Source organism: Sus scrofa, chromosome 11, assembly GCF_054392235.1.
Source record: "Sus scrofa isolate SSC_HxYL_T2T_F1_AM1 chromosome 11, Sscrofa_HxYL_maternal_Yorkshire_Landrace_v2.0, whole genome shotgun sequence".
Taxonomy (NCBI): Eukaryota; Metazoa; Chordata; class Mammalia; order Artiodactyla; family Suidae; genus Sus; species Sus scrofa.
This window is the reverse complement of record NC_139393.1, coordinates 24,919,613-24,942,660: the sequence shown is the minus strand read 5'-3', so window position 1 is coordinate 24,942,660 and position 23,048 is coordinate 24,919,613. Positions and strand designations below refer to the sequence as shown.

The window sequence follows — 23,048 nt, the reverse complement described above, 5'->3', positions numbered from 1 at the left end:
ATATATATATCCATTACAAATGTATATATACAATGAATAAAGATATATCATATATACATTATATATTATATATATATATATTTACAAAGGTAAAAGATATACAATGTATAAAGATACCCTGGGTGTATACATAAATGTATAAAGATATAAACAATATAATAGGTACATTGTACATAAATGTATAAAGATATACACAATGTATAATATGTACACTGTGCATATATAAATCTGATGGGACTGCGGGGAAGACCAAACCAGGAAATTTCAGAAATCAGGGTACCACTGGGAATCCAAAGATTGTGATGAATTCGGCATTGTGGCTCAGCGGAGACAAATCTGACTAGCATCTATGAGGACACAGGTTCGATCCCCGGCCTTGCTCAGTGGATTAAGGATCTAGCGTTGCCGTGAGCCATGGTGTAGGTTGCAGACACGTCTCGGATCCGTGTTGCTGTGGCTGTGGCTCTGATTTGACCCCTAGCCTGGGAACCTCCATGTGCCTCGGGTGCGGCCCTAAGAAGACAAAACAAAACAAAACAAAACAAAGCAAAACTAAAGATTGTGAGAAAAGACATAGGAGACTGACAGTCAGCAGGGGAGAGAAATGACTCTTAAATGGAGTGGGGAGAAGCATGAAGCCTGGTAAGGGCCACTGCATTGTACAAACCCCAAGGAACCAGCCACTATTTGCCTAGAAATTTCCTGCAGAGGTGCTCCCAGAGCTGTGCAGGGCAGTGCCCTGAGTCAAGGCAAGGTAGGAGGTAGCCCTGGGTGAGGGTCTAAGCTTCCTTCTAAAAGTCAGCCATACTGTGAATTCTTTAAGACAAACGGAAGACAGCTGTGCTGTGTCCTCCAAGGGTCCTTAAAAATAGAATAGATTCTCATCTCTCTTGGGGGTCTGAAGGCAGGAGAAGAATCAGTATAATTTTATCACTAGAACCTTTCCAGCTGTTAACAGTTGAGGCTGTACTATCGCCTCTTACCTGTCTACCCATCATCTATCTCAAAGCCTCTGTCTCTAGACAAAGAACTTGGGCTCTCTGGTTCCTCATGCAAACATCATGATGTGGAGGGGGGTAATTAGCATGGATGGTCACCCTAAGAAACAGAGAAATTAGGACTCGCTCCAGAGTGTTTCTAGTATTTAGATGAAGGGGTTATCAGACCCTCTGCTAAGTGCCTTCAGGCATGATTTCATGGAATCGCCCAGCCGCCTATGCTATGGGTACTGTTAACATCCTCAGTACATGTAGAAGACTGAGCAGGGATTTACCTGAAGCCAAAGCCCGAAGTTTCACCCACCTCACTTTCCGATTTAATGGTAGCAGTAATGGTCTTGACTGAGGTGGGCCTGCAATTATCCATTGGATGCTCCATTGTCAGGGCCCAAATTGAGATAGACAGTTCCCTATGCCCTTTATGTGCTTGTATTCTTTCTTTTTCTGGTGTGTGCTTCTAAACTTCTATTTGTGGCAATATTTTAAGTTAATTATTGGTAATCTAAAAGCTCTTAGACTGCCATATAGTACTTTAAATACACCGTGACTTTTTTAAGTAAAAAATTAACCGCTGGGACTAGGCATCTTTCTCTTTCTTATGGGCTGAGCTTCAGTGTTGTAACAGGAATTCACTAATGAAACAGACATAAAAAGAGCCTCCCTAAAGATTTAGGAGGGTCATATATTCTATGGTAATTGTTATTTTCCTAGTTAACTTCATCTCTATTTGTGTACCTGCTACAAATGTTTAATTATGTTTGGTGATTCTGTGTTTTATAATGTACATTGTCTTTTATTTTCTCTTACTGTCCAAAGTATTTTGTCAGATGGTATGTGTGCAGTCTACTTTTTAGGTACAGCAACACAATCCTTTGGGGGTGAACTTCCCTTGATAGCTATTTAGCACATCAAAAAATTCTACTGCCTGTGTATGTACTTCTGGCATATTTTGAAGGGAAGTGGATGAATTTATCGTCTGCCCAAGAGTCCTGAATTCTTAACTGCTTTATCAAAAGGGTGAGTGTATAAATAAGATTGTTTTTTTTCATTTCAGGAAATGCAGCATATTGTTAAATCACAACACATCAGAGCAGAAAAAGGTAAGCATGCATCTGTATGGCTATTCAAAAACCCCTATGGCCACTGTTCTTTGGGCTAATATGGCTTCCCTCCTCTCCTCTCCAGCCATGGTGGAAGGTTCATGGTTAGATCTGAGCAGAAGGAATAAGCCTGAGACTCAGCCCTTTGCCCACCTCACGATCAACGCCACAGACATCCCATCCGGTAAGTTCTATTTGCATCCAGCTGAAAAATATTTCAAGAGTCATTTATCAGCCCATCTGAATACGCAAACCTATTCTTGGCCTGTTACCCAAATTCTGAGAGCCCTTAGCTCCTAAACCAGAAGAGGGATCATCGAGTGGGTCATCCACATCATCATGGGAACAGAGATTCTTAGGTGTGCCAGCATGGACACCGTCACTAGATTCATTTTCAGATCGGCAGGGTGAGTTTATCTGAAACGACTGCTGGTTGAGGTGGCATAACTAGGAAGCACAATCCCTTGTTATACTCATTTCTATTTATTCCATCTATTTATTTATACATCCCCATCGATGACTGACCTGTGGATTCCTCCAAGGAGTCATATACTCAACCACCTCTCACAGAGGTCCAGATAGGAGCTCAGCAGAGTGATCTTTCAGAGGCAGGAGTCCTTTAAATTTAGAATTTAGCTCAATGGACTAAAGACCTGATTATCTTTTGGAAATGAGCAAACCCAGAGCTCTTTGCTCGCATCTACCGAAGGCTCCAGAGATTCCCTACATAATCCCCTTTGGTGATTTCCCATTGAGGTAGGTGCACATGAAAAAGATTATCAAGAGGAGTTCCCCTCGTGGCTCAGTGGTTAACGAACCTGACTAGTAACCATGAGGTTGCAGGTTCGATCCCTGGCCTTACTCAGTGGGTTAAGGATCTGGTGTTGCCATGAGCTGTGGTATAGGTCGCAGACATGGCCTGGATCCTGCGGTGCTGTGGCTGTGAACTTTGATTTGACCCCTAGCCTGGGAACTTTCATAAGCCGCAGGAGCAGCCCTAAAAAGCAAAAAAAAAAAAAAAAAAAAAAAAAAAAATTGCAAAGATTATGATAGAGTGATAGAGTGATGACTTCACATTATTGCTATTATTGTTTACCATTTACCAAACACACACTATGTATCAAGGCATTTTGCTCTGTATTCATCATTTCTGATTCTTACTACAACCTTGCAAGGTAGTGATTATCATTCAGATTTTGCAAACAGAGAAACCATGGTTCACCCAGTGTAAATATCTGATCGAGGTTATAACACAGCAGCAGGATTAGAAGTTGAATTCCACTCTAGTTGATTCCTAAGCCCGTGCGTTTTATCTTATAGGTTATCACATAAGTACCTTGTAGACAGTTGGCTTTGTCAGAAGGAAATAAACCCTTATGTTCCTTCTTTCCTATAATTAGTAGATAATTTTTTTTTTTGTCTTTTTAGGGCCGTACCCATTGCATATGGAGGTTCCCAGGCTAGGGGTCAAACCTGAGCTGTAGCTGCTGGCCTATACCACAGCCACAGCAACAGGGGATCTGAGCTGCATCTGCAACCTACACCACAGGTCACTGCAACGTCGGATCTTTAACTCACTGAGCAAAGCCAGGGATTGAACCCGCAGCCTCATGGATACTAGTCGGGTTTGTTAACCACTGAGCCACGATGGGAACTCCTAATGTGGTTTTAATAGCAGAGCATCTTAAGTCTGAATGCCTGGGTTTGAGGCCTGGCTGTAATGCTGATTGGCTGGGTGACCTTGGGAATGGTATCAGTATCTACCTTATGGGACAGCCATGAAGATTTAACAAGGTCATATAGTAAGATGCTTACACAGATTCACTCGGTGAATGTAATTTATTATTATTATCTGAGTTCAATTAAATAGTTACACATATTCTAATTTTCTTCCCAAACTGATTCAAAGCAAGTTTTTCTTTGACTTAAAAAAAAAAAAATCCAAGTTGGAGTTCCTGTCATGACTCAGTGGAAATGAATCTGACCAGCATCATGAGGAAGCAGGTTCGATCCCTGGCCTCACTCGGTGGGTTAAGGATCTAGCGTTGCTGTGAGCTGTGGTATAGATCGCAGACGCGGCTCAGAGCCTGAGTTAATGTGGCTGTGGCATAAGCCAGCAGCTACCTCTCCAATTCAGCCCCTGGCCTGGGAACTTCCATAAGCCACAGGTGCAGCCAAACAAAACAAAACAAGACAAAAAAAACCCCCAAGTTTTAATAAACAGTTCTGAAACCATATAGTTCATAGTATACCATATGTACTCTGTGGTACACAGTATGGGCCACAAAGGAATTTTTCTCAACTGCAGACATAGAAAGTGAGAAACCAATCTTTGATTTCTAGAAGATTTTTCTAAACTATCCTGTCCCAGATCCTTGCTTCATAAACAAATTTTCTGTGTGTGTTTGTGTGCACACACGCGCACATGCGTGTGCCTCATGGTGGAACTAATTTTTCTGAGTGGAAAGCTATTTTGCATGTTAGCAAAGGCAACCAAATTAATACCGAGCTCTCAGCTGTGTGTGCTGTGAAGGCACGCTGCATTTATCTTTTCAGTTCATTTTAAATGGCCTATGATAAATATTGCATTAGACTGTGTGCCAAAGTCTATTTGGCAATAGCAAGCATGTTTTAGTTATAAAGCTCTCTCTCCAGACACCTAGGATCAAATCATTGCCAAAAACAAGGCAAAACTCCGGTTATTTTCTGATCGTTAGTGAGCTCTAGACAGACGGAAAGGAGTTCGTGTATGCTTCTATTTAGGAAAATAGAATCTGCTTCTCTAGCTTGGCCAGTGACCCCTTGAGTCCATTTATCTCTCAGTTTGGGCCAGTAATGGTTACTTCAAAGGAAGATGGGTTTCATTTTGCATGTTCGTTTGGGGCCTCTGTTTCATACTTACTTGTACTTGTTTACACGTAAGAAAGAAACCAGAATCTGCCTTACATTGACTATATTTCAAAAGTTCCTGAATAAAATGCATTGGGGAGTATTTTGCAAGGTCAGAATTCATGGTTTTCTTATAGGCAGTGCTTAAGCTAAATATTTGGAGAGGTTTCTTCTCTAATATCTAATAGCAGGGACCCTAGGGGCTGGGGAGGCTGGGGAGGCTGGCTGAAGGTCATCTAGTGATGGAAGCCCTGGCTCACCATGTGAGGTCCTCCAACCTGCTGAGGGCGCTGTTCTCATCTTTTCTACCACTACTGTCTATTCATGAGCCTCTAATTCACACTGATGGTTTTTCTCCCTTCTCCTCTGCATGCTGTGTGTTCCATTCCCTGCTGGAAGAGTCTCCTTTGTTCACAATACTCTCCCTTTTCCCAGCCCATTATATTTGACCCACATCGTCCCTGTCCTCTGACTCCTTTCTCTCACTGGGCTGAGCTCTCCTGATCGCCATTAATTTTTGCACCTTCCTCTTGGCAGTTGCTTTAATTGAGCTTCAACTATGTGCTATATGGCATGCAGAAGTGAGAACGTTCTATTTTCATTTTATGTGCCTGTTTCCTTACTTTCTACACTACCAAGTGATAAGTGCCTTGAGGCTACGGTGCTTGGTATAATTCTTAATTATGGGTAGAGTGAATGCCCATAGAAGCACCATTCAGACGTTTACTGAATAACAAAACTGATCAGAAAATGGATAAAGACAGATGATTCTTAGGAAATAAGGACATCCCTTCCACTGACTTGAGCTAATAGTGGGAATGACATGCAGTCAAGGTTTCCATCTTTTCCCCTCTCTCTTTCGTATTCCTTCCCTGCCTTCCCAGACTGTATCTTTGAGCCCTTGATCTAATGCTGGCAGATCCATCCAATTGAGAGGGTAGACTTCGCCTTAGTCATTCCGCTATCTGTTAAGACCCATCATGGGAGATAAACTGTAAGACCAGTAATTGATTGGCGAAAGGACTAAATGCAAGAGTAAGGTAAGGAGGAGGTAAACGTGGGATGGCTGAAGACAGGAAACATCTTGAGTTTTGTCAATGGATTAGGTGGCTGGTTACCAGTCTGGAGAAATTATGAATGTTTATGAGGATGTGATAAACAGAGGCTCATAGGCTCATTTTGACTCACTTGGTATCCTTGAGTGATATTTATATTTGGGATGCATTAATCTGGGATGACGACCTGAGGTAGGACATCCTGGGTATGTGTTGTGCTGGGACCTGGAAGCAGCAGTGCCTATGATGCTTCTCAGGCTCTCTTTAGCGCCCTCTTGTGGATAAGATGTGCAGGTCAGAAAATCTGTCCTATCCCTGGACAGAGGGATTGGAACCACGGTATTTTTCACCTTTGCAGATCTGTCTAATGGTGGGTTGTCCCGCAGTAGCTCGGACCCCACTGCATTTTTTTCTTCCCCTACCACCTGGTTGTTTCTTGGAATAGCCTGGTATTGGGGTCTCCAGACCATATCCTAGCTGCCCAGTGGCCCTCCAAAGACTATAGAACATTCTCGTGGCTCGTTAGAGAAAGATGTAGGTGCTCAAGTCTCTCCAGGATTCAGACCAGTCTTGAAAGGTAGCCAGTGTGGGCTTCTGATTCTACAAGGCTCTCTCAAGGACCCATGCCAATCAACGTGTTGTCAGTCCCAATGGATCAGTGGAATCCACTTTAAGTCTAAGTTCTATGGGTTGATTTCTCTTGGTGACAAGCAGCAAAGAACTTCTTGGCTTCAGGAAAAAAGCCTAGTTAAATACACTGAAGACCCAAAATATTCAAAGCATACTGATGAAAGGATTTTCTAGAAACTTCTGCTGCACCAAAAACAGTGGCATGAAGACTGGTTGTCACATTCCAGGTGTGAGAAGGAGCTAAAAGAGAACTCTGGTTAATCAGGAGAGGTGTTAGCATCCTTCAGTCACAAAGGATTGAATAAAGTTGTGAAGCTGGGGAGTGCAGAGCCAAGAATATATACCTTGTGGACTCCTCTGGGGGCAGCTTTTCAGTCATGCGAACTTGGGAGGCATTTGGGCTATTGGAGGAGGGGAAAATCAATGATGATGAGAACAGAGTTTAAGAGTTTGACTTTTTGGTCTAAGTTGCTGTGACCTAGATTTTCAGTTCCATCTACATCTCTCTCTCTCCATGAAGTAAAAAACAAGGTGAGGTCATGGATACTTCCTGTACTTGTTTCTTGCTTTCTTGTTTCAACCACCTTCGGCTGATTCTCTTCCTTCAACCTTGAATGACTTTTATGCTTCTGCTGGCTGAATCCTATTCCTCCTCTAAGTTCAGGCTCAGTAGCCCAACAAAGTCATTCTTAATCCCTCTGGGAGGAAGCCATCTCTTTCCTTTGAATTCCCATTGCAATATTTGCACCTTTCTTATCAGGACCCACACCTTGCTTCCTATCTGGACATATATCATCTTTATCCCTCATGTACTGTAGGTTCCTTGAGGGCTGGAAAAATGAGATTTTGTTTTTGTATCCTCTCAGATGCGTAGCAGAGAACACAAGTGTGTCTTAATGTATTTGTACTCCCTTTTAGAAAATAAATTCTGAGCAGTGATTCTCCCATTGGAACAATGACTGTTACAGTAAGTTTTTCTCCAACCTCATAGAGTTGTGAGGATGTCCTTCTCATTGAAAGGGTGGGTTTTTTTGTTTGTTTGCTTGTTTTAGGGTTTTTTAGTCTTTTAAGTTTTTTACAATTTTATTGAAGTATAATTGATTTACAACATGGCGATAATTTCTGCTGTACAACAAAGTGATTCAGTTATACATACACACACATCCATTCTTTTTCAGATTCTTTTCCCATATAGATGATCACAGAATATTGGGCAGAGTTCTCTGTGTTATACAGCAGGTCCCCATTGGCCAGTCACTCCACATACCTCAGTGTGCATATGCCAGTCCCAAATCTCCCATCCATCCTGCTCCCTCACCTGTCTGAAGGGGTGGGTTTTAAATCACTTGCCTCTCCTTTCCTCAGGTTCCCACAAAGTGAGTCTGTCCTGCTGGTATCATGACCGAGGTTGGGCCAAGATCTCCAACATGACTTTCAGCAACGGGAAACTAATAGTTAACCAAGACGGCTTTTATTACCTGTATGCCAACATCTGCTTTCGACATCACGAAACTTCAGGAAACCTCGATGCGAAGTATCTTCAGCTGATGGTGTATGTCACCAAAACCAGCATCAAAATCCCGAGTTCTCACACTCTGATGAAAGGAGGAAGCACCAAATACTGGTCAGGGAATTCTGAATTCCATTTTTACTCCATAAATGTTGGAGGATTTTTTAAGCTACGATCTGGCGAGGAAATCAGCATTGAGGTATCCAACCCTTCACTTCTGGATCCAGACCAAGACGCCACGTACTTTGGGGCTTTTAAAGTTCGAGATATAGACTGAGCCCCATTTTGTGGAGTTGTTTTCACGTATTTCCTAAGATGCATAGACAACTTTCTCTAAAACAAGCCAAGAAAGATGTATATAGGTGTGTGAGACTACTAAGCGGTATGGCCCCCAGGGTACCAGAAGACCCTCTCCATGCCTTTGAACTCTGTAGAGAGCAGATGTATTTACAGCCAATGGAAGGGTTTTCTTACACAGTGGTTTTTCAATTTTGTAATGAATTCCAAGAATTAAAGCAGATTGGAGCAGTTAGGGTTGTCTTTAGGAATAACCATGTTTGGCCTATGGGAGGGGTTAATTCTCTGGCTCTAGCCTGTGGCGATGTGCCACCCCCCTGTGGCTGAAGTGGAGAAGGTGTCATCTAATTGCAGACTGATGACCATCTGAAGGGTTAAATTCTTTTGAGTTGTTACATCATGCTGGAACCTGCAAATAAATACTTTTTCTAATGAGGAGAGAAAAATAATATGTATTTTTATAGAATATCTAAAGTTATATTTCAGATGTAATGTTTTCTGTGCAAAGTATTGTAAATTATATTTGTGCTATAGTATTTGATTCAAAATATTTAAAAAATGTCTTGCTATTGACATATTTAATGTTTTAAATGTACAGACGTATTTAACTGGTGCACTTTGTAAATCCCCTGGGGAAAACTTGCAGCTACAGGAAAAAAAAAATGTTTGCTAATATGAACTGTGTTATATTTCTTCATTCTCCTTAACTTAATAGATTTTTCAGACTTGTCAAGTCTGTGCAAAAAAATTAAAAAGGATGCCTTGAATACTAAGCAGAATGCTGGCCACCAGGTGCCTTTCAAATTTAGAAGCTAATTGACTTTAGAAAGCTGACATTGCCAAAAGGATACATAATGGGCTACTGGGATCTGTCAAGAGTATTTATATAATTATTGAACAGGTGTTTTTTTTCTACGAGTGCTGCAAATTGTTAAAAATTTTTAATGGAAAAGTTAGCAGTGGCTTACAGCAAAAAAATTCCATTTTTAATTTAGGGAAGTCATTTTATATTATACAATAAAAACATTGCCTTTGAATGTTATTTTTTTTTTGGTATGAAAATAAATTTATAAGAAAACCTGCCTTGTGATTTTTGTGCTTCTCTTTTATGTCTCTCTTGTTCTGTGATCCCGTTCTCTCCAATATGGTAATGTGGCTACTATCTTTCCAAAGGTTACTGGGAGACATGCAGATTTAATTAAAAATTAGGAACAGGTTCAATTAAATTAATGAGCCTCGGAATTTGAAAAATAATTTACAAGGGATTCATATGCAAGAAGGTAGCCAGATAGAACACAGAGGCTTCAGGACTCAAAAAAAAAAAGAGAGAAAAGTTTGTTATGCTTGTGTTGTGAGAAAAAGGGGTGCTCTATACAAGTTCAAAATGCCCCACAGGACAATCATGTGACCTGGAGGAGACCCTGTACCTCACGTCCCTTACTGGTGAGGAAGCATTAAGAGAGGATGGAGGCTCCTCCTGCTAGAAATTTGTGTGGGGAGCCATCTAACCCATGGTGATCGCTCTACGTGAGAGACAGAGAGAGGGAAGAAAACCAGCTGCTTGGGAAGTCACAGGAAGCTATAATTTAAGGCACTTGCCATCTGTGGATAAATGTTTCTTGATGGTTGTGACAAGATGGAAGGAGAAAGGAAACAGCAAATGTTACAAAGAAGAAATTGTAAATTTCAAATGGCAGGTCTTTGAAGGGAGGACTTGGATCATTGACCAACATACACCTACTTTCAAACTATCAGTAAATCTGTGGTAGACTGATAGAAAATAGCATTTCAGTGTTACAGATCCCAATGGCTAGACCCAATTTTTCTTGGTTTAAGGAAAAATTAATTTTGAGGGCAGCTGGAGAATTTCTCCACTCTCCACTGACATAAAATCTTGTTATATAGAGCCTTATTAGCTACCCTGGCTCCTAGGATATGATTCTGTCGCTTCAAAACACGAATTGCATTTATCCATTTGTTTGTTTCATACACATTGTTTTTTCTTCTTTTATTTATTTCATGTTTTAACGTTTTATTGAAGTAGCGTTGACTTAAAGATGTTGCGATAATTTCTGCTGTGTAACAAAGTGATTCAGTTATACATATACACACATCCATTCTTTTTCAGATTCTTTTCCCAAATTTCAGATATTTTTTTCCAAGATTATCACAGAATATTGGGTAGAGTTCCCTATGCTATACACCAGGTCCCCGTTGGCCAATCGTTCCATCTACCACAGTGGGTGCTCATTATTGAGCACTAATGACGTGCAGGGCACTGTGCCAGGCACTGGGGATACAATGGCACTCTTCTTGCCCCTGCCCAGCAAGAGTGTGGTGAACTCCGGGGTACAGCCACCTAGAGGGCGCTGTGGGAATAGAGAAAGGGACACTGAACCCAATCTTGGGGGTCAGAGAAGGTCTAGAAATCAGTCTGGATAGAAGGTGGGCTGGAATGGCTCCAAAAGTGGATATAGAGTCTCCATTTCCCCCTTTTAACTTAGAGGCAACTAACTTGCAACTCGAAGATGCACTAAAACCCAAGGTGTAGGGATCGAAAAAACCTGGAATCTAGTAAGAAAATACACGGTAGCAGTGGACAGCTTAGAGATCTAACACGGTGGATGGTCTTGCATATCCTTATCTACTATGAGGAAATGTTGGTGTGAACTGGCCTGCGCCTTGAAGGTGTCAAGTGTAGCAAGTAGAGAGGCTAGGAGGTTTGGGAAAGGCTTGTTCCCTTTTCTGGTGATGCTCATGGCTTTTCAGGCTCTGAAGAGCAGGATCTACTCAACTCTTCCCATTCACATGCTACTTTTTACTCTTGTTTTTTCTTCTCACTCACCCCCTTTTCCACTTCCACTCCTAAATATTTTAATCTTTCGCTTTTCAGTTTTCCCCAATCCCCAGCTCTTGCCCTAGAGGACCATTGAGTTTCTCTAATGGCCCTGGGGGAGGAGAAGCTGCTGCATCCAACGGACATGAAACCAGATCATGTCAGCACTCAGCAAAGTGCAGTAAATATTGAGGGGTGACAAAATGCCAGGAAACCAACACAGACTGGATGCTATGGCAAACGGAACGGTTTGCTCATTTTAACTACGCCATTTCAATCTTCTTCCCAACATATGCCTCATCCGAAGCAAGGGAAACATGCCGAATGTGAAGTCCTCTGTCTTCTTGAGTCACTTTTCACAAGGCTACCAGACCCATGCATCCTAGCATCTTCCCAAAATACTACGTGTGTAGCTCTTGTTAGTGAAGATGCTCTTCCTGCCTTTCCTCCTGCTTCCTTCTGTCTCATTCGCCCTTATCCCGCCATTCTAGAGAACTAGCCAGAGAAGACCCATTTCCCCAGTGACTTAGGTGGGACCCTAAGAACCTTACAGTTCTTCCTCTCTCTCTGGGTCTGATTATCGATGCAGCTAGAGATTACACTTAGGACATTTTAGGAACCCAACTTTGATGCAACTTGCATTTCCACGTTTAGCCTGTGGAGTCATTTGGGGGCACTGCAAGCATGTGTTGGCTTCATGTTTGGCTTCTGTTAATCAATTCCCTGGCTTCCTTGCTATGAAATTGAAATATGTTTCCCAGTAGCTGCATTTAGAAATGCTAATTAGTTATTGATTCCCATTATTATGATTTAGCTGTGTGTCACTTTGTACACTAAAAACTTTGTACACAGTGAGTCTTAGATGTTAGGTATGAAACAGAAATCTATCCTTCCGATTAATAACGCTTTCGTGATACTGCTACTCTTCTGTTCTTGCCATTTAAAAATTCCGTTTTTTAATCATCTGTCCATAACTCCCCTCTCCTTTGTTGACTGACTTTTCTGTTGGTACTGCATCTTGACCAGTGCTCTGTCTATTTGCAATGACAAGTTCTTTGATGGTATCAGATGTGGACCAGTTATAACATTATTCATGTCACTACTGGCTTTCAATATCTGTAGAGAAATCCTGGAGAATCTTCTGTTTTGAAAATTCAAAGAGGTTAGCAAAGGAATGAGTTAGAAGTTAGTTATTCCATGAGTAGCACCCAGAGCTAAGAACCTGGGGATCAGGACTGATCTTGGAGACAGTAAGTTCTCCTGAAAAAAGTTAATAGATATTTCCATCTCCCTGATTGGGGTCTTAAAATCATGAAATGTCATTTTTGGGGGCAAAATCCTTTTTTTTCCCCTTTTCCTATGGAATCTGAAGAAGGTGGGTGGCATAAGAGCATCTCATGAGACACGAACGTCTTTTGAAAGAACGATCACAGATACGGACCTCAGCAAGAAGCAGGGTTGGAATCTGAGCTCTGCTGCCTGGTAACCCTGGGCAGGTGATCACCATTTGGATTTCAGTTTCCTGTCTTGTAAAGGAGGAGTCTCCCTGTCTCTGTTAAAGAGTTGTGAGGTTAGGCAATGGGGGAGCTCAAATAGGAGCCGCCATTTTGTCTTTTTAGGGTGCACCCACGGCATATGGAGGTTCCCAGGCTAGGGGTCTAATCAGAGCTACAGCTGCCGGCCTATGCCACAGCCACAGCAACGCCAGATCCGAGCCGTGTCTGCGACCTACACCACAGCTCATGTCAACACCGGATCCTTAACCCACTGAGGGAGGCCAGGGATTGAGCCTGCATCCTCATGGATGCTAGTCAGATTTGTTTCGGCCATGACCTCAGAAAGGAGACGCTGGTAGGAGGTGGTGTCCTTGAACCTTCTCCGGGTGGGGAAATCTATGCCGAGGACACTTGCTCAGGTTTACTGTATTCGAATTTCGAAGGAAGGCGTTCCCTGGTGGCCCAGCAGTTAAGAATTCGTCATTGTCACTGCTGTGGCTCACGTTTGATCCTTGGCCCAGGAACTTCCACATACCATGGGTGTGGTGAAAAAAATTTTTTTTAGAAGGAAAATGTAGTAGACTCTAATAGGTACAAGGAGAGGAGTCCACACACAACTTGAGGAGAAGCACAAATAATAGATGAGACATCAAAAGTGCGCAAATTAAGGAAATAAGTCATGAAACAAGGGGTGTCCAGAGGAGTCTACCTAAATCCCAAAGTGCAGGAAAACTCCGCAGCAGAGGAAGCGAGCGATGCCCACAGAGCGTCAGGTTTACACTAGAACAAGAAGCAGGACCTGCCATCTCCTTCACATCTACAAAAATCACCAACACGGGTGGCCCATATTCCGAAAGACAAGTCCCATCCACGTTCAACCCAAACCCCCCAGACCTGTGACTGGCACGGAGACAGATCCTAGAGCAGAGAGATGACTGTGAGGATGTTGCTGTATTAGAGAGATGGGATTATGGATATTTCCTTCTTTTCAAAATTCCTTCCCTGACTGATGTTATACTACCATTGAATTCAACCATAAAGAGCAAGAAAGCTGATCTTCTCCATAGAGAAATGACATTGAAGCTTTTGGCACTAAATGAATCTAGAGTCCCATGATGTAGGCATATATATATATATATATTATAATATGTATACATATAATAGATAATAATGCATGTACTATAAATAGGCCTTGCAGGTAAAAAAAAGAATATAGATATTGACAGAGATATAGATATATATAGGTTATAATGGGATATTGAGTGTAGTTCCTTGTGCTATATAGTAGGTCCTTGCTGTTTACCTATCAGATAGCCAGTAGTGTGTATACGCTAATCCCAAACTCCTAACGTATCCCTCCCCCACTATCTCCTTTGGTAACCATAGTTTGTTTTCTATATTTTTAAGTCTACTTCTGTTTTGTCGAGAGGTTCACTTGTATTTTTTTAGAGCCCACACATCAGTGGTAGCATATTTGTCTTTCCCTGTCCGACTTACTTTACTTAATATGATCGTCTCCAGGTCCACAGGCCTGGGTACCTTTCAAATGCAAGCTGGATGCTTTGGGAAGCGTATTTCAGAATGAGAAGAAGGGACTTCTCTCCAGGGTGCAGTTCCTCTCTGTTTACAGCCTTCCACTTAGACTGGGATTGGAATTAGGGGCTAACAGGCCCTGCAGGAACCAGGCTTAGCATCCAACCTTCCATCACTCCCTCCTAACACGTGTTTTTTCACCATCCTCCTGATTTTAGAAGACGAGGTGAGCAAGCAGGACAGTTTCAAAGCAGAATCGTTTCCTGAATGTGTTAAACAAACCCCAGAGGCTCCACATGAATTTTTTAAAGATGACGACTTGTTCACCTTTTTTCTGCCCTCAACAAGGCACTGAGCTTGACAGACAGAGACAAGTTAACTGAAATGTCCCCTTAGCGGGCAAGCTGCTTGGGTAAGATGGAAAGATGGCATCCTTGTGGCATGGCTGTTTACTAAGGTGCATGGGAGTTTTTTTAAACTAGACTGTGAAAAGGAACCGAGCAAGTCAGCTGAAGGTTTTTGTTTGTGACATAATAAGGATCAGCGATCAAGGATATTTTTTTTTGCCCAATAGACACTGTGATGTTTCAAAATCTAGAAATTCTTTTTTTTTTTTTTTTTTTTTGTCTTTTGTCTTTTTTTTTGTTGTTGTTGTTGCTATTTCTTGGGCCGCTCCCGCGGCATATGGAGGTTCCCAGGCTAGGGGTCCAATCGGAGCTGTAGCCACCGGCCTACGCCAGAGCCACAGCAACACGGGATCCGAGCCGCGTCTGCAACCTACACCACAGCTCACGGCAACGCCGGATCGTTAACCCACTGAGCAAGGGCAGGGACCGAACCCGCAAACTCATGGTTCCTAGTCGGATTCGTTAACCACTGCGCCACGACGGGAACTCCTAGAAATTCTTATTTAAGCCTGAAATATTGGCCTAACCCTGCAAGCTCCAGTGTCCAGAGAGCATTTATGGGCCTGAAAAAGAGGGTTAAGCTTCTGGCCCAATAGCACTGCAAAAATCTGTCTTTTCTGTCAGTAAGAGCTGTCTAAAGGGAGGAAAACAGGCAAACCTGGGAGAAAGCTTTACCTGTGCTTGACAACAAAATCCTTTGAAATTTGTTGTGTACTGTTAATATGATAGGCTTTATCTATTTAAGGAGTTCTCATTGTGGTACAGTGGAAACTAACCTGACTAGTTTATCCATGAGGTTGCGGGTTCGATCCCTGGCTTCACTCATGGGTTAAGGATCTGGCGTTGCCATGAGCTGTGGTGTAGGTCACAGGTGTGGCTCAGATTTGGCTTTGCTGTGGCTGTGGTGTAGGCCGGCAGCTGCAGCTCCAATTCAACCCCTAGCCTGGGAACTTCCATATGCTGTGGGTGTGGACCTAAAAAGCAAACAAACAAACAAAAAATTATTAAAAAAAAACATCATATGACATAATCTTCTCTAGGGACTTAGACAGCTTTTCTGTGGCTATTGGTGTCCCTGAAAAGGGTGAGTCATTCAAAGCCCTGGGTCTATCAGAATACGGGTTCTGACCCATAAGGAACAGACCAATTTAGTCTGCTTTAAATGTTGAGAGTTCAAATGTTGGGCAGACGTGGCAGAAGGAATACGTTGTGATACAGATTGAATCGTGTCATAATTTCTGAAGTCAGTCAGGCCAGTTACACAACTGGACCTTTTGGGCATCAAGCACCTGTCTTGAAGTCTTAACCACTTTGGTACCATCTCCCAAACAGAAGTCATTTCTGGGGAAGATTTTAGGCATCCATGGGATCAATTTGTGTGCTGGTCTCTATGTTGACCCAGATTTTCAAATTAATTCTACTTTTTTTTTTTTTGTCTTTTTTTGGGCCGCACTCACGGCATATGGAGGTTCCCAGGCTTAGGGGTTGAATGGGAGCTGTAGCCACTGGCCTACGCCACAGCCACAGCAATGCCAGATCCCAGCCGAATCTGAGATCTACATCACAGCTCATGGCAACGCCAGATCCTTAACCCACTGGGCGAGGGCAGGGATCGAACCTGCAACCTAATGGTTCCTAGTTGGATTTGTTTCTGCTGAGCCATGACGGGAACTCCTAATTCTACTTTGATTTGACACTGCAAGTGGTTCTTCCCTGCTGAGCTCCGGTTTCACATGCCTGATGCTGAGCTCATCTCTTCCCACCTTTGCCTTTTCTAAAGTAGAAGAGAAAGGCGGAAAGGCAGAAGGGGAGTGCAGTTTAATCAGCGTTTCAATGGACCACTTTCTCTTTCCTACAGGCAAAGTAAAAATGTCCTTGAAGCAGCAATGAATTCGGGTCTCAGGACCAAATCCATCTTCTTCTCCCCAGCCCCCACCCCCACAGCTCACACTTCTACTTTCTGCTCTCAGCCTGGGGAGGCTGATCAGCTTCACTGTGAAAAGGAGGAGAGTCTATGAAAATGTCAGCCTAGATAATTCTTCTCTATTTCTTTTTCCAGACAAGAACCCCTCCATCTAAAGTCCTCATAGCCTAGGGTGTCTAGAATTTGATAAGAGATACTGAACAAAATTGAAACCAATTTTTAGAAAAGTACAAAGTCTCAGAGAGGCTCTCCCAGAGATATGTATATTATAGAAGAAAGAAAATCCCCCAATAAAATGAATGGCTCAGAAGGAGAGGCATTTCAGATAGCAAGAGTTGGTTAGAAGAGTGATAGTGTGTGTGTGTGTGTGTGTGTGAGAGAGAGAGAGACAGAGAGAGAGAGAGAGGGAGAGAGAGAGAGAGAGAGAGAGGAGAGAGGAGAGAGAGAGAGAGAGAGAGAGAGAGGGAGAGAGAGAGAGAGACAGAGAGAGAGAGAGAGAGAGAGAGAGAGAGAGAGAGAGAGAGAGAGAGTATTGTGTCCATGTATTGTGGGAGGTATAACTCAGGATGCTTTGATATGTAACAGAAAACCTCAACTCAAAGTAACTTAAACAAGCCATGGGGGAATTAGGAAATTTGCTTTCTTCCATAACAAGAAATCCAGTGGTCAATCAAGCTTCAGGTATAGTATGTCAAGACTCCAGATTTGCTTCTTACTGTTCCCTTTGATCTGTTCTCTTTCATATGTTGGCTTCACCCTCTTGGTGTTAGCAAAATGGTCACAGCAGTTCCAGGCATCAAATATGGGCACAGCAATGTTCAGAGGAAAAAAAAAAATAAGCACAACTGGCCCAGGCTCAGCCACTTGAGGGGATCCCAGTGGAAAAGAGAGTAAGGTTTGCAAGTCTCACAAACTGGCTTCTTGTCAGAAGCCAGATGAGAGCAGAGGGAGCTATATGCTTAGCTTCCAGAAAACCATACTGATAAGGCTTCTTGTGTCACTTGGGTGTACAGAAAGCACAATGGAAGATTTCTCTGCAGCAAAACCTAATGAGCACTAAACCGCGCACAGCAGTGTGACCTTCACCTGAACCCTCCATCCATGCTTACTTAGCTTATAAGGAATGTTTTCAGGCTGGATTTCCAGCCTGCACACATTTTTCTGAAATCCGAAATTCCCCTTCCATTTCCTGCTCTGGCCAATACGCTGAGAAAATGTTCTGTTCTTTTAACATGAACTTGATAGAGGCTGGTTCTTCCAAACGTGTTTGGCTGCTCAACACGTGAGATCCGTCGTCATTTTGAGTTTTGAGATGACCTAACAATTGCTTTGGATCAACTGAACAACTGTCTCAAAAGACCACAAAAATTGGTCTTTTAGATGATGGAGAAATATGTTTCAACTCAGCAATAGTCGATTTTTGTGTCAGCAAGTTGATGCGGCCACACCCCAGTCTGTTCTTCCTACCCAACCCTGCCCCCCAATTCCCTTTCCTTCCTCCATCGGCAGGACAGTTTTCTAAAACACAGTCACAATCATGTCGCTTATCTGTCCCAAAGCTGTACATCATTCCTCAAAGCCAACAGATTAAGTGCCAAGCATCCCCTGGCATCAACCTCCTTTTTGCAAGCTTTTCTCCCGAAATCTCTGTCCCCTGGCCTCCACATGCTATGCCCCAGTCACACCAAACAAAATACCACCTGTCACCTCGCTGACCACACATACCCTCCAAACCTCTGTGTATGTGCCTCCTGCTCTGGGCAGACTTTCCTCCTTTCCACCCCATATCTGCCCCTGTCCTCAAAGATACAGCTTCAACCCCCCCCTTCTATATGAAGCTTTCGTTACTCTCATGGCCACAGCTAGTTAGTTGTCCCTTTTCTGGGGTCCCGTGGCATTTTGGTTTAGTGCTCAAAGGTTAAACTGTAATTATACACTTACTGTTTGTTCCCTTCACTAGAGTGGGGAATTTTTTTTTTTTTTTTGGTCTTTTTAGGGCCACACCCACAGCAATATTGGAGGTTCCCTGGCTAGGGGTCAAATCAGAGGTGTAGCAGCCAGCCTACGCCACAGCCACAGTAACGTGGGATCCAAGCCACATCTGCAACCTACACAATAGCTCATGGTAACACTGGATCCTTAACCCACTGAGCGAGACCAGGGATCAAACCTGCATCCTCAGGGATGCTAGTCAGATTCATTTCTGCTGAGCCATGACAGGAACTCTGGAGACCATTTTTTGTTTGTTTGTTTGTCCTTTTGCCCGCGGCATATGGAGGTTCCCAGGCTAGAGGTTGAATCGGAGCTATAGCTGCTGGCGTACAGTAACTCGGCCACAGTAACTCGGGCTCCAAGCCGCGTCTGCGACCTACACCACAGCTCACGGCAATGCTGGATCCTTAACCCACTGAGCAAGGCCAGGGATCGAAGCTGCAACCTCATGGTTCCTAGTCGGATTCGTTAACCACTGAGCCACAATGAGAACTCCCTGGGTACTGTTTTTTATTCATCCTTGTGGACAGGGTACCCAGCCCAGTGACCAGCAACTAGGGGCTGTCCAAGGAATATTTAATGAGAGAGGGAGGGAAAGAAGAAATGAAAGAATGAGGGAAAGAAGGAAGGAAGGAAAGAAGAAGGGGGCGGAGGAAGGGAGGGAGGAAGGAAGGAAGGAATCAAGAAAGGAAGCTGGAGTTCCCACTGTGGTGCAGGGGAAACGAATCTGACTAGTAACCATGAGGTTGTGGGTTTGATTCCTGGCCTTGCTCAGTGGGCTAAGGATCAGGCGTTGCCATGAGCTGTGGTGTAGGTCACAGATATGGCTAGGATCCTGCATTGCTTGGTTGCTGTGGCTTTGGTGAAGGCCAGCAGCTGTAGCTCTGCTTCATCCCCGAGGCAAGGGAGCTTCAGCAACTTGATCAAGGGCATACGGTAAGTGGCAGAGTCTGAATTCAAATCCAGGCAGTTATATTCCATAGACCCCTGGTCAACACTGTATGATACACAATACAAGAGGTCAGGTGTACACTGTACAATGTCTTCCATTTTCTGTCCACATCCCGTCTAAACACTGGGCAGCAGAAGTTCCTGAGAGCTACATGCAGTCATTACCTTTATTTATTTATTGACATATTTGTTTTTGGCTGCACCCACGGCATACAGAATTTCCCAGGTCAGAGATCGAATCTGAGCCGCAGTTGTGACCTACACTGCAGAGACAATGCCAGATCCTTAACCTGCTGTGCCGCAGCAGGAACTCCCAGCCATTACCTTTAGACAGGTGAGGTCAGGTGGGAACTGGGCTTCAACATCCCTTATGAGGTCCTCTAGTCAAGGCCCCCAGGGACCTGAAGTGGGGGGAAGGCTGGATTTGGAATTTGAATTTAGTCACAAGATCTGGCTCCCGCCTTGGCCCTGCCATTGGCTAGTTCTGTGACCCTGAATAAGCCATTTCCCCTCTCTCACTGTCACATTTCCTCATTACTGAAATGAAGATACTGATACTCTAAGTGATGAATGTTATCTTTGTGACTGTGGAATTGAGGGGACAGAGAAAGAGCGAACAGGCCCCCCGTCCCCCTTCACGACCGGGACAAGCAGGAAGAGTGGCAGCAACCAGCCAGAGGAAGCGATCACTCAGACAGCAACCCTCTGACCACCGGCAGTACCGAGGCAGTAAATAACACGGCGGACTGTGCGAGAAGGCTGCACAGGGGATAGGAACTTCCTGCCCAAAACGACGATGGGGAAGTTGCTCTCCTCTCTCCCCTTGCTGTGCCTGCTGGGGGCAGAGGCCGAGAGCCAAGCATGGGCTTCTCCTCCCTCCCCAACACCACCCCCACGATCTGGTTGCCATCGGGGTGGTGGGTACAGTGATGTCTGCTGAGGATGGGGAGCAGATGGAGGAGGGGAGGGGAGGGCATGAGGACAGGTAGGACCACAGGTGATCTGACACTCCAAGCTCCGGCTCCACTGTCCTATCAGGTTTTGGTTATAGAGCAAATTAATTACAAGGTAAAATTACTATGAACTTTAAGTCAGCACTGGCAGAGCCTGAAACCCCTCGGTTGCAGGGGCCTGAGGACTGCACTGGTCTTGGGCTCTGTGCAGCTCAGAGCTGGATGTGGGACTCTGCAGCAAGGCCAGGAGGGCCGGCGAAGGAGGCGCGCTTGGCTCTGCCCCGATGTCTTCTAAAGGCAATGGAAAAACCAGGGTGTGAAAACACAAAGGAACATTTATTAGGCTCCCTGCCTCTGATTCAGGGGTTCAGCCTCCTCTGTGCTCCTTTTAGGGAGACCAAGGGTGATCTTTCTTTGCATTGGTTTTTGCTGACCACCAGCTATCGGGAGGAGAGTTTGGACACTGATGTTCTAGGGCCGAAGTGGTTGTGCTAAGTGAACAAAAACACTGATAAATCCTACTTTCCAGGAGTTCCCATCGTGGCGCAGCAGAAATGAATCCGACTAGGAACCATGATGTTGTGTGTTTGATCCCTGGCCTCGATCAGCGGGTTAAGGATCCCATGTTGCCATGAGCTGTGGTACAGGTTGCAGACACGGCTTGGATCTGGCGTTGTCGTGGCTGTGGTGAAGGCCGGCAGCTGTAGCTCTGATTGGACCCCTGGCTCTGATTGGACCTCCATGTGCTGAGGGTGAGGCCCTGAAAACAAAAAAGCAATCAATCGATCAGTCCGTCCTGCTTTCCACACTGGGGTCACACACTGGTTTTAGGGAGCGATTTACATCCATCTATATTTGTCACCAAGGCTTCCAATGGAGAAGTAACATTATTCACATGTCACCACCCGACATGCATTTTATGAGACGTAGCACCGCTAAAAACATCACCCTCCAGCCAGCTTTAACTCCTCTGCTGCCACACAATTGCTGCTAACTTCACCTTCAGGGAGTACCCTGTTTAGATGGGGACTTTTTTTTTCTTTTCTGCATTTGTTAAAAATGACTCCTCAAAGTAACTTCCTATAGCAATAGGATGCATTATTCCAGATAAAAGAATCAACTTCTGACTATAAAATGCAGCCAGCGATATATAATATGAAAGCACAGATATACAGCATCTTGCAAAAAATGCCATGGCTGTAACAGAAGGATTCCTCATATAGTTTGAATTTTGTAAACATTGCCTAAGAGGACATTTCTTTTTTTTCTTTCCTTTTTTTTTTTTTTTTTTTTGTCTTTTTGTCTTTGTTGTTGTTGTTGTTGCTATTTCTTGGGCCGCTCCCGCGGCATGTGGAGGTTCCCAGGCTAGGGGTCGAATCGGAGCTGCAGCCACCGGCCTACGCCAGAGCCACAGCAACACGGGATCCCAGCCGCGTCTGCAACCTACACCACAGCTCACGGCAACGCCGGATCGTTAACCCACTGAGCAAGGGCAGGGACCGAACCTGCAACCTCATGGTTCCTAGTCGGATTCGTTAATCACTGCGCCACAACAGGAACTCCTAAGAAGATATTTCTTAAGCGTTGTTTATCTAAAATTGTAATGTTGGCCCTGGGATATACTAATTAAACTTCTAGTTAATTATTAGAATTTGGGGAGGTTTCATTTAATTTTTTCCAGATTTATCAGGATATTGACATAACATACAGACACATACAGTGTATGACATGCTGATTTCATACATGTATATATTGCAAAATGGCTACTAGAATATTTAAAATTAACATTATTCTTTGGATGATTTGAATATCTTTTTAAAATGTTTTTAAAAATTTATTATTATTATTATTATTATTATTTTTGTCTTTTTGTCTTTTTCTAGGGCTGCCCCCATGGTATACGGAGGTTCCCAGGCTAGGGGTTGAATCGGAGCTGTAGCTGCCCGCCTGAACCACAGCCACAGCAACTCGGGATCCGAGCTGCGTCTGCGACCTACACCCCATCTCACGGCAATGCCGGATCCTTAACCCACCAAGCGAGGCCAGGGATTGAACCTGCAATTTCTTGGGCCGCTCCCGTGGCATATGGAGGTTCCCAGGCTAGGGGTCGAATCGGAGCCATAGCCACCGGCCTACGCCAGAGCCACAGCAACGCGGGATCCGAGCCGCTTCTGCAACCTACACCACAGCTCACGGCAACGCCAGATCCTTAACCCACTGAGCAAGGCCAAGGATTGAACCCGAAACCTCATGGTTCCTAGTTGGATTTGTTAACCCCTGAGCCATGACGGGGACTCCCGATTTGAATTTCTTAAAAAATATGCAGTCAAAATGCATCAAGTTCCTCAAAAAGTCCATATCCTTTGACAGAGAAATTCTATCCTAGGAATCAGAATGGGAGAGAATCATACATGTCAAAAGATGTTTACCAAAAAAGCATACTTACAAGTGCCAAACACAGACAATTACTTAGTTGT

At 43.8% G+C, this 23,048-nt stretch overlaps 1 protein-coding gene and 1 long non-coding RNA gene across 3 annotated transcripts in view; one reads left to right on the top strand and one right to left on the bottom strand.

The window, feature by feature from the left end:
- The window catches only part of TNFSF11 (TNF superfamily member 11), a 37,065-nt gene extending 27,508 nt beyond the window's left edge, over window positions 1-9,557 (top strand). The window contains exons 3-5 of the mRNA XM_001925694.7: window positions 2,053-2,098; window positions 2,184-2,282; window positions 8,038-9,557. Coding sequence (XP_001925729.5) covers window positions 2,053-2,098; window positions 2,184-2,282; window positions 8,038-8,459 — 567 coding nt within the window. The 3' untranslated portion in view covers window positions 8,460-9,557. The remainder of the gene's footprint in view (window positions 1-2,052; window positions 2,099-2,183; window positions 2,283-8,037) is intronic.
- The window catches only part of LOC146398595 (uncharacterized), a 256,858-nt gene that overhangs the window by 5,812 nt on the left and 227,998 nt on the right, over window positions 1-23,048 (bottom strand). The window contains exons 7-8 of one of the 2 annotated variants that reach the window (XR_014819567.1): window positions 8,151-8,267; window positions 6,050-7,502 (exon numbers count right to left, since the gene is read on the bottom strand). This is a non-coding gene — a long non-coding RNA (uncharacterized LOC146398595). Of the gene's footprint in view, window positions 1-6,049; window positions 7,503-8,150; window positions 8,268-23,048 lie in introns of those variants that run through there. The other variant, XR_014819566.1, reaches the window with a different exon arrangement.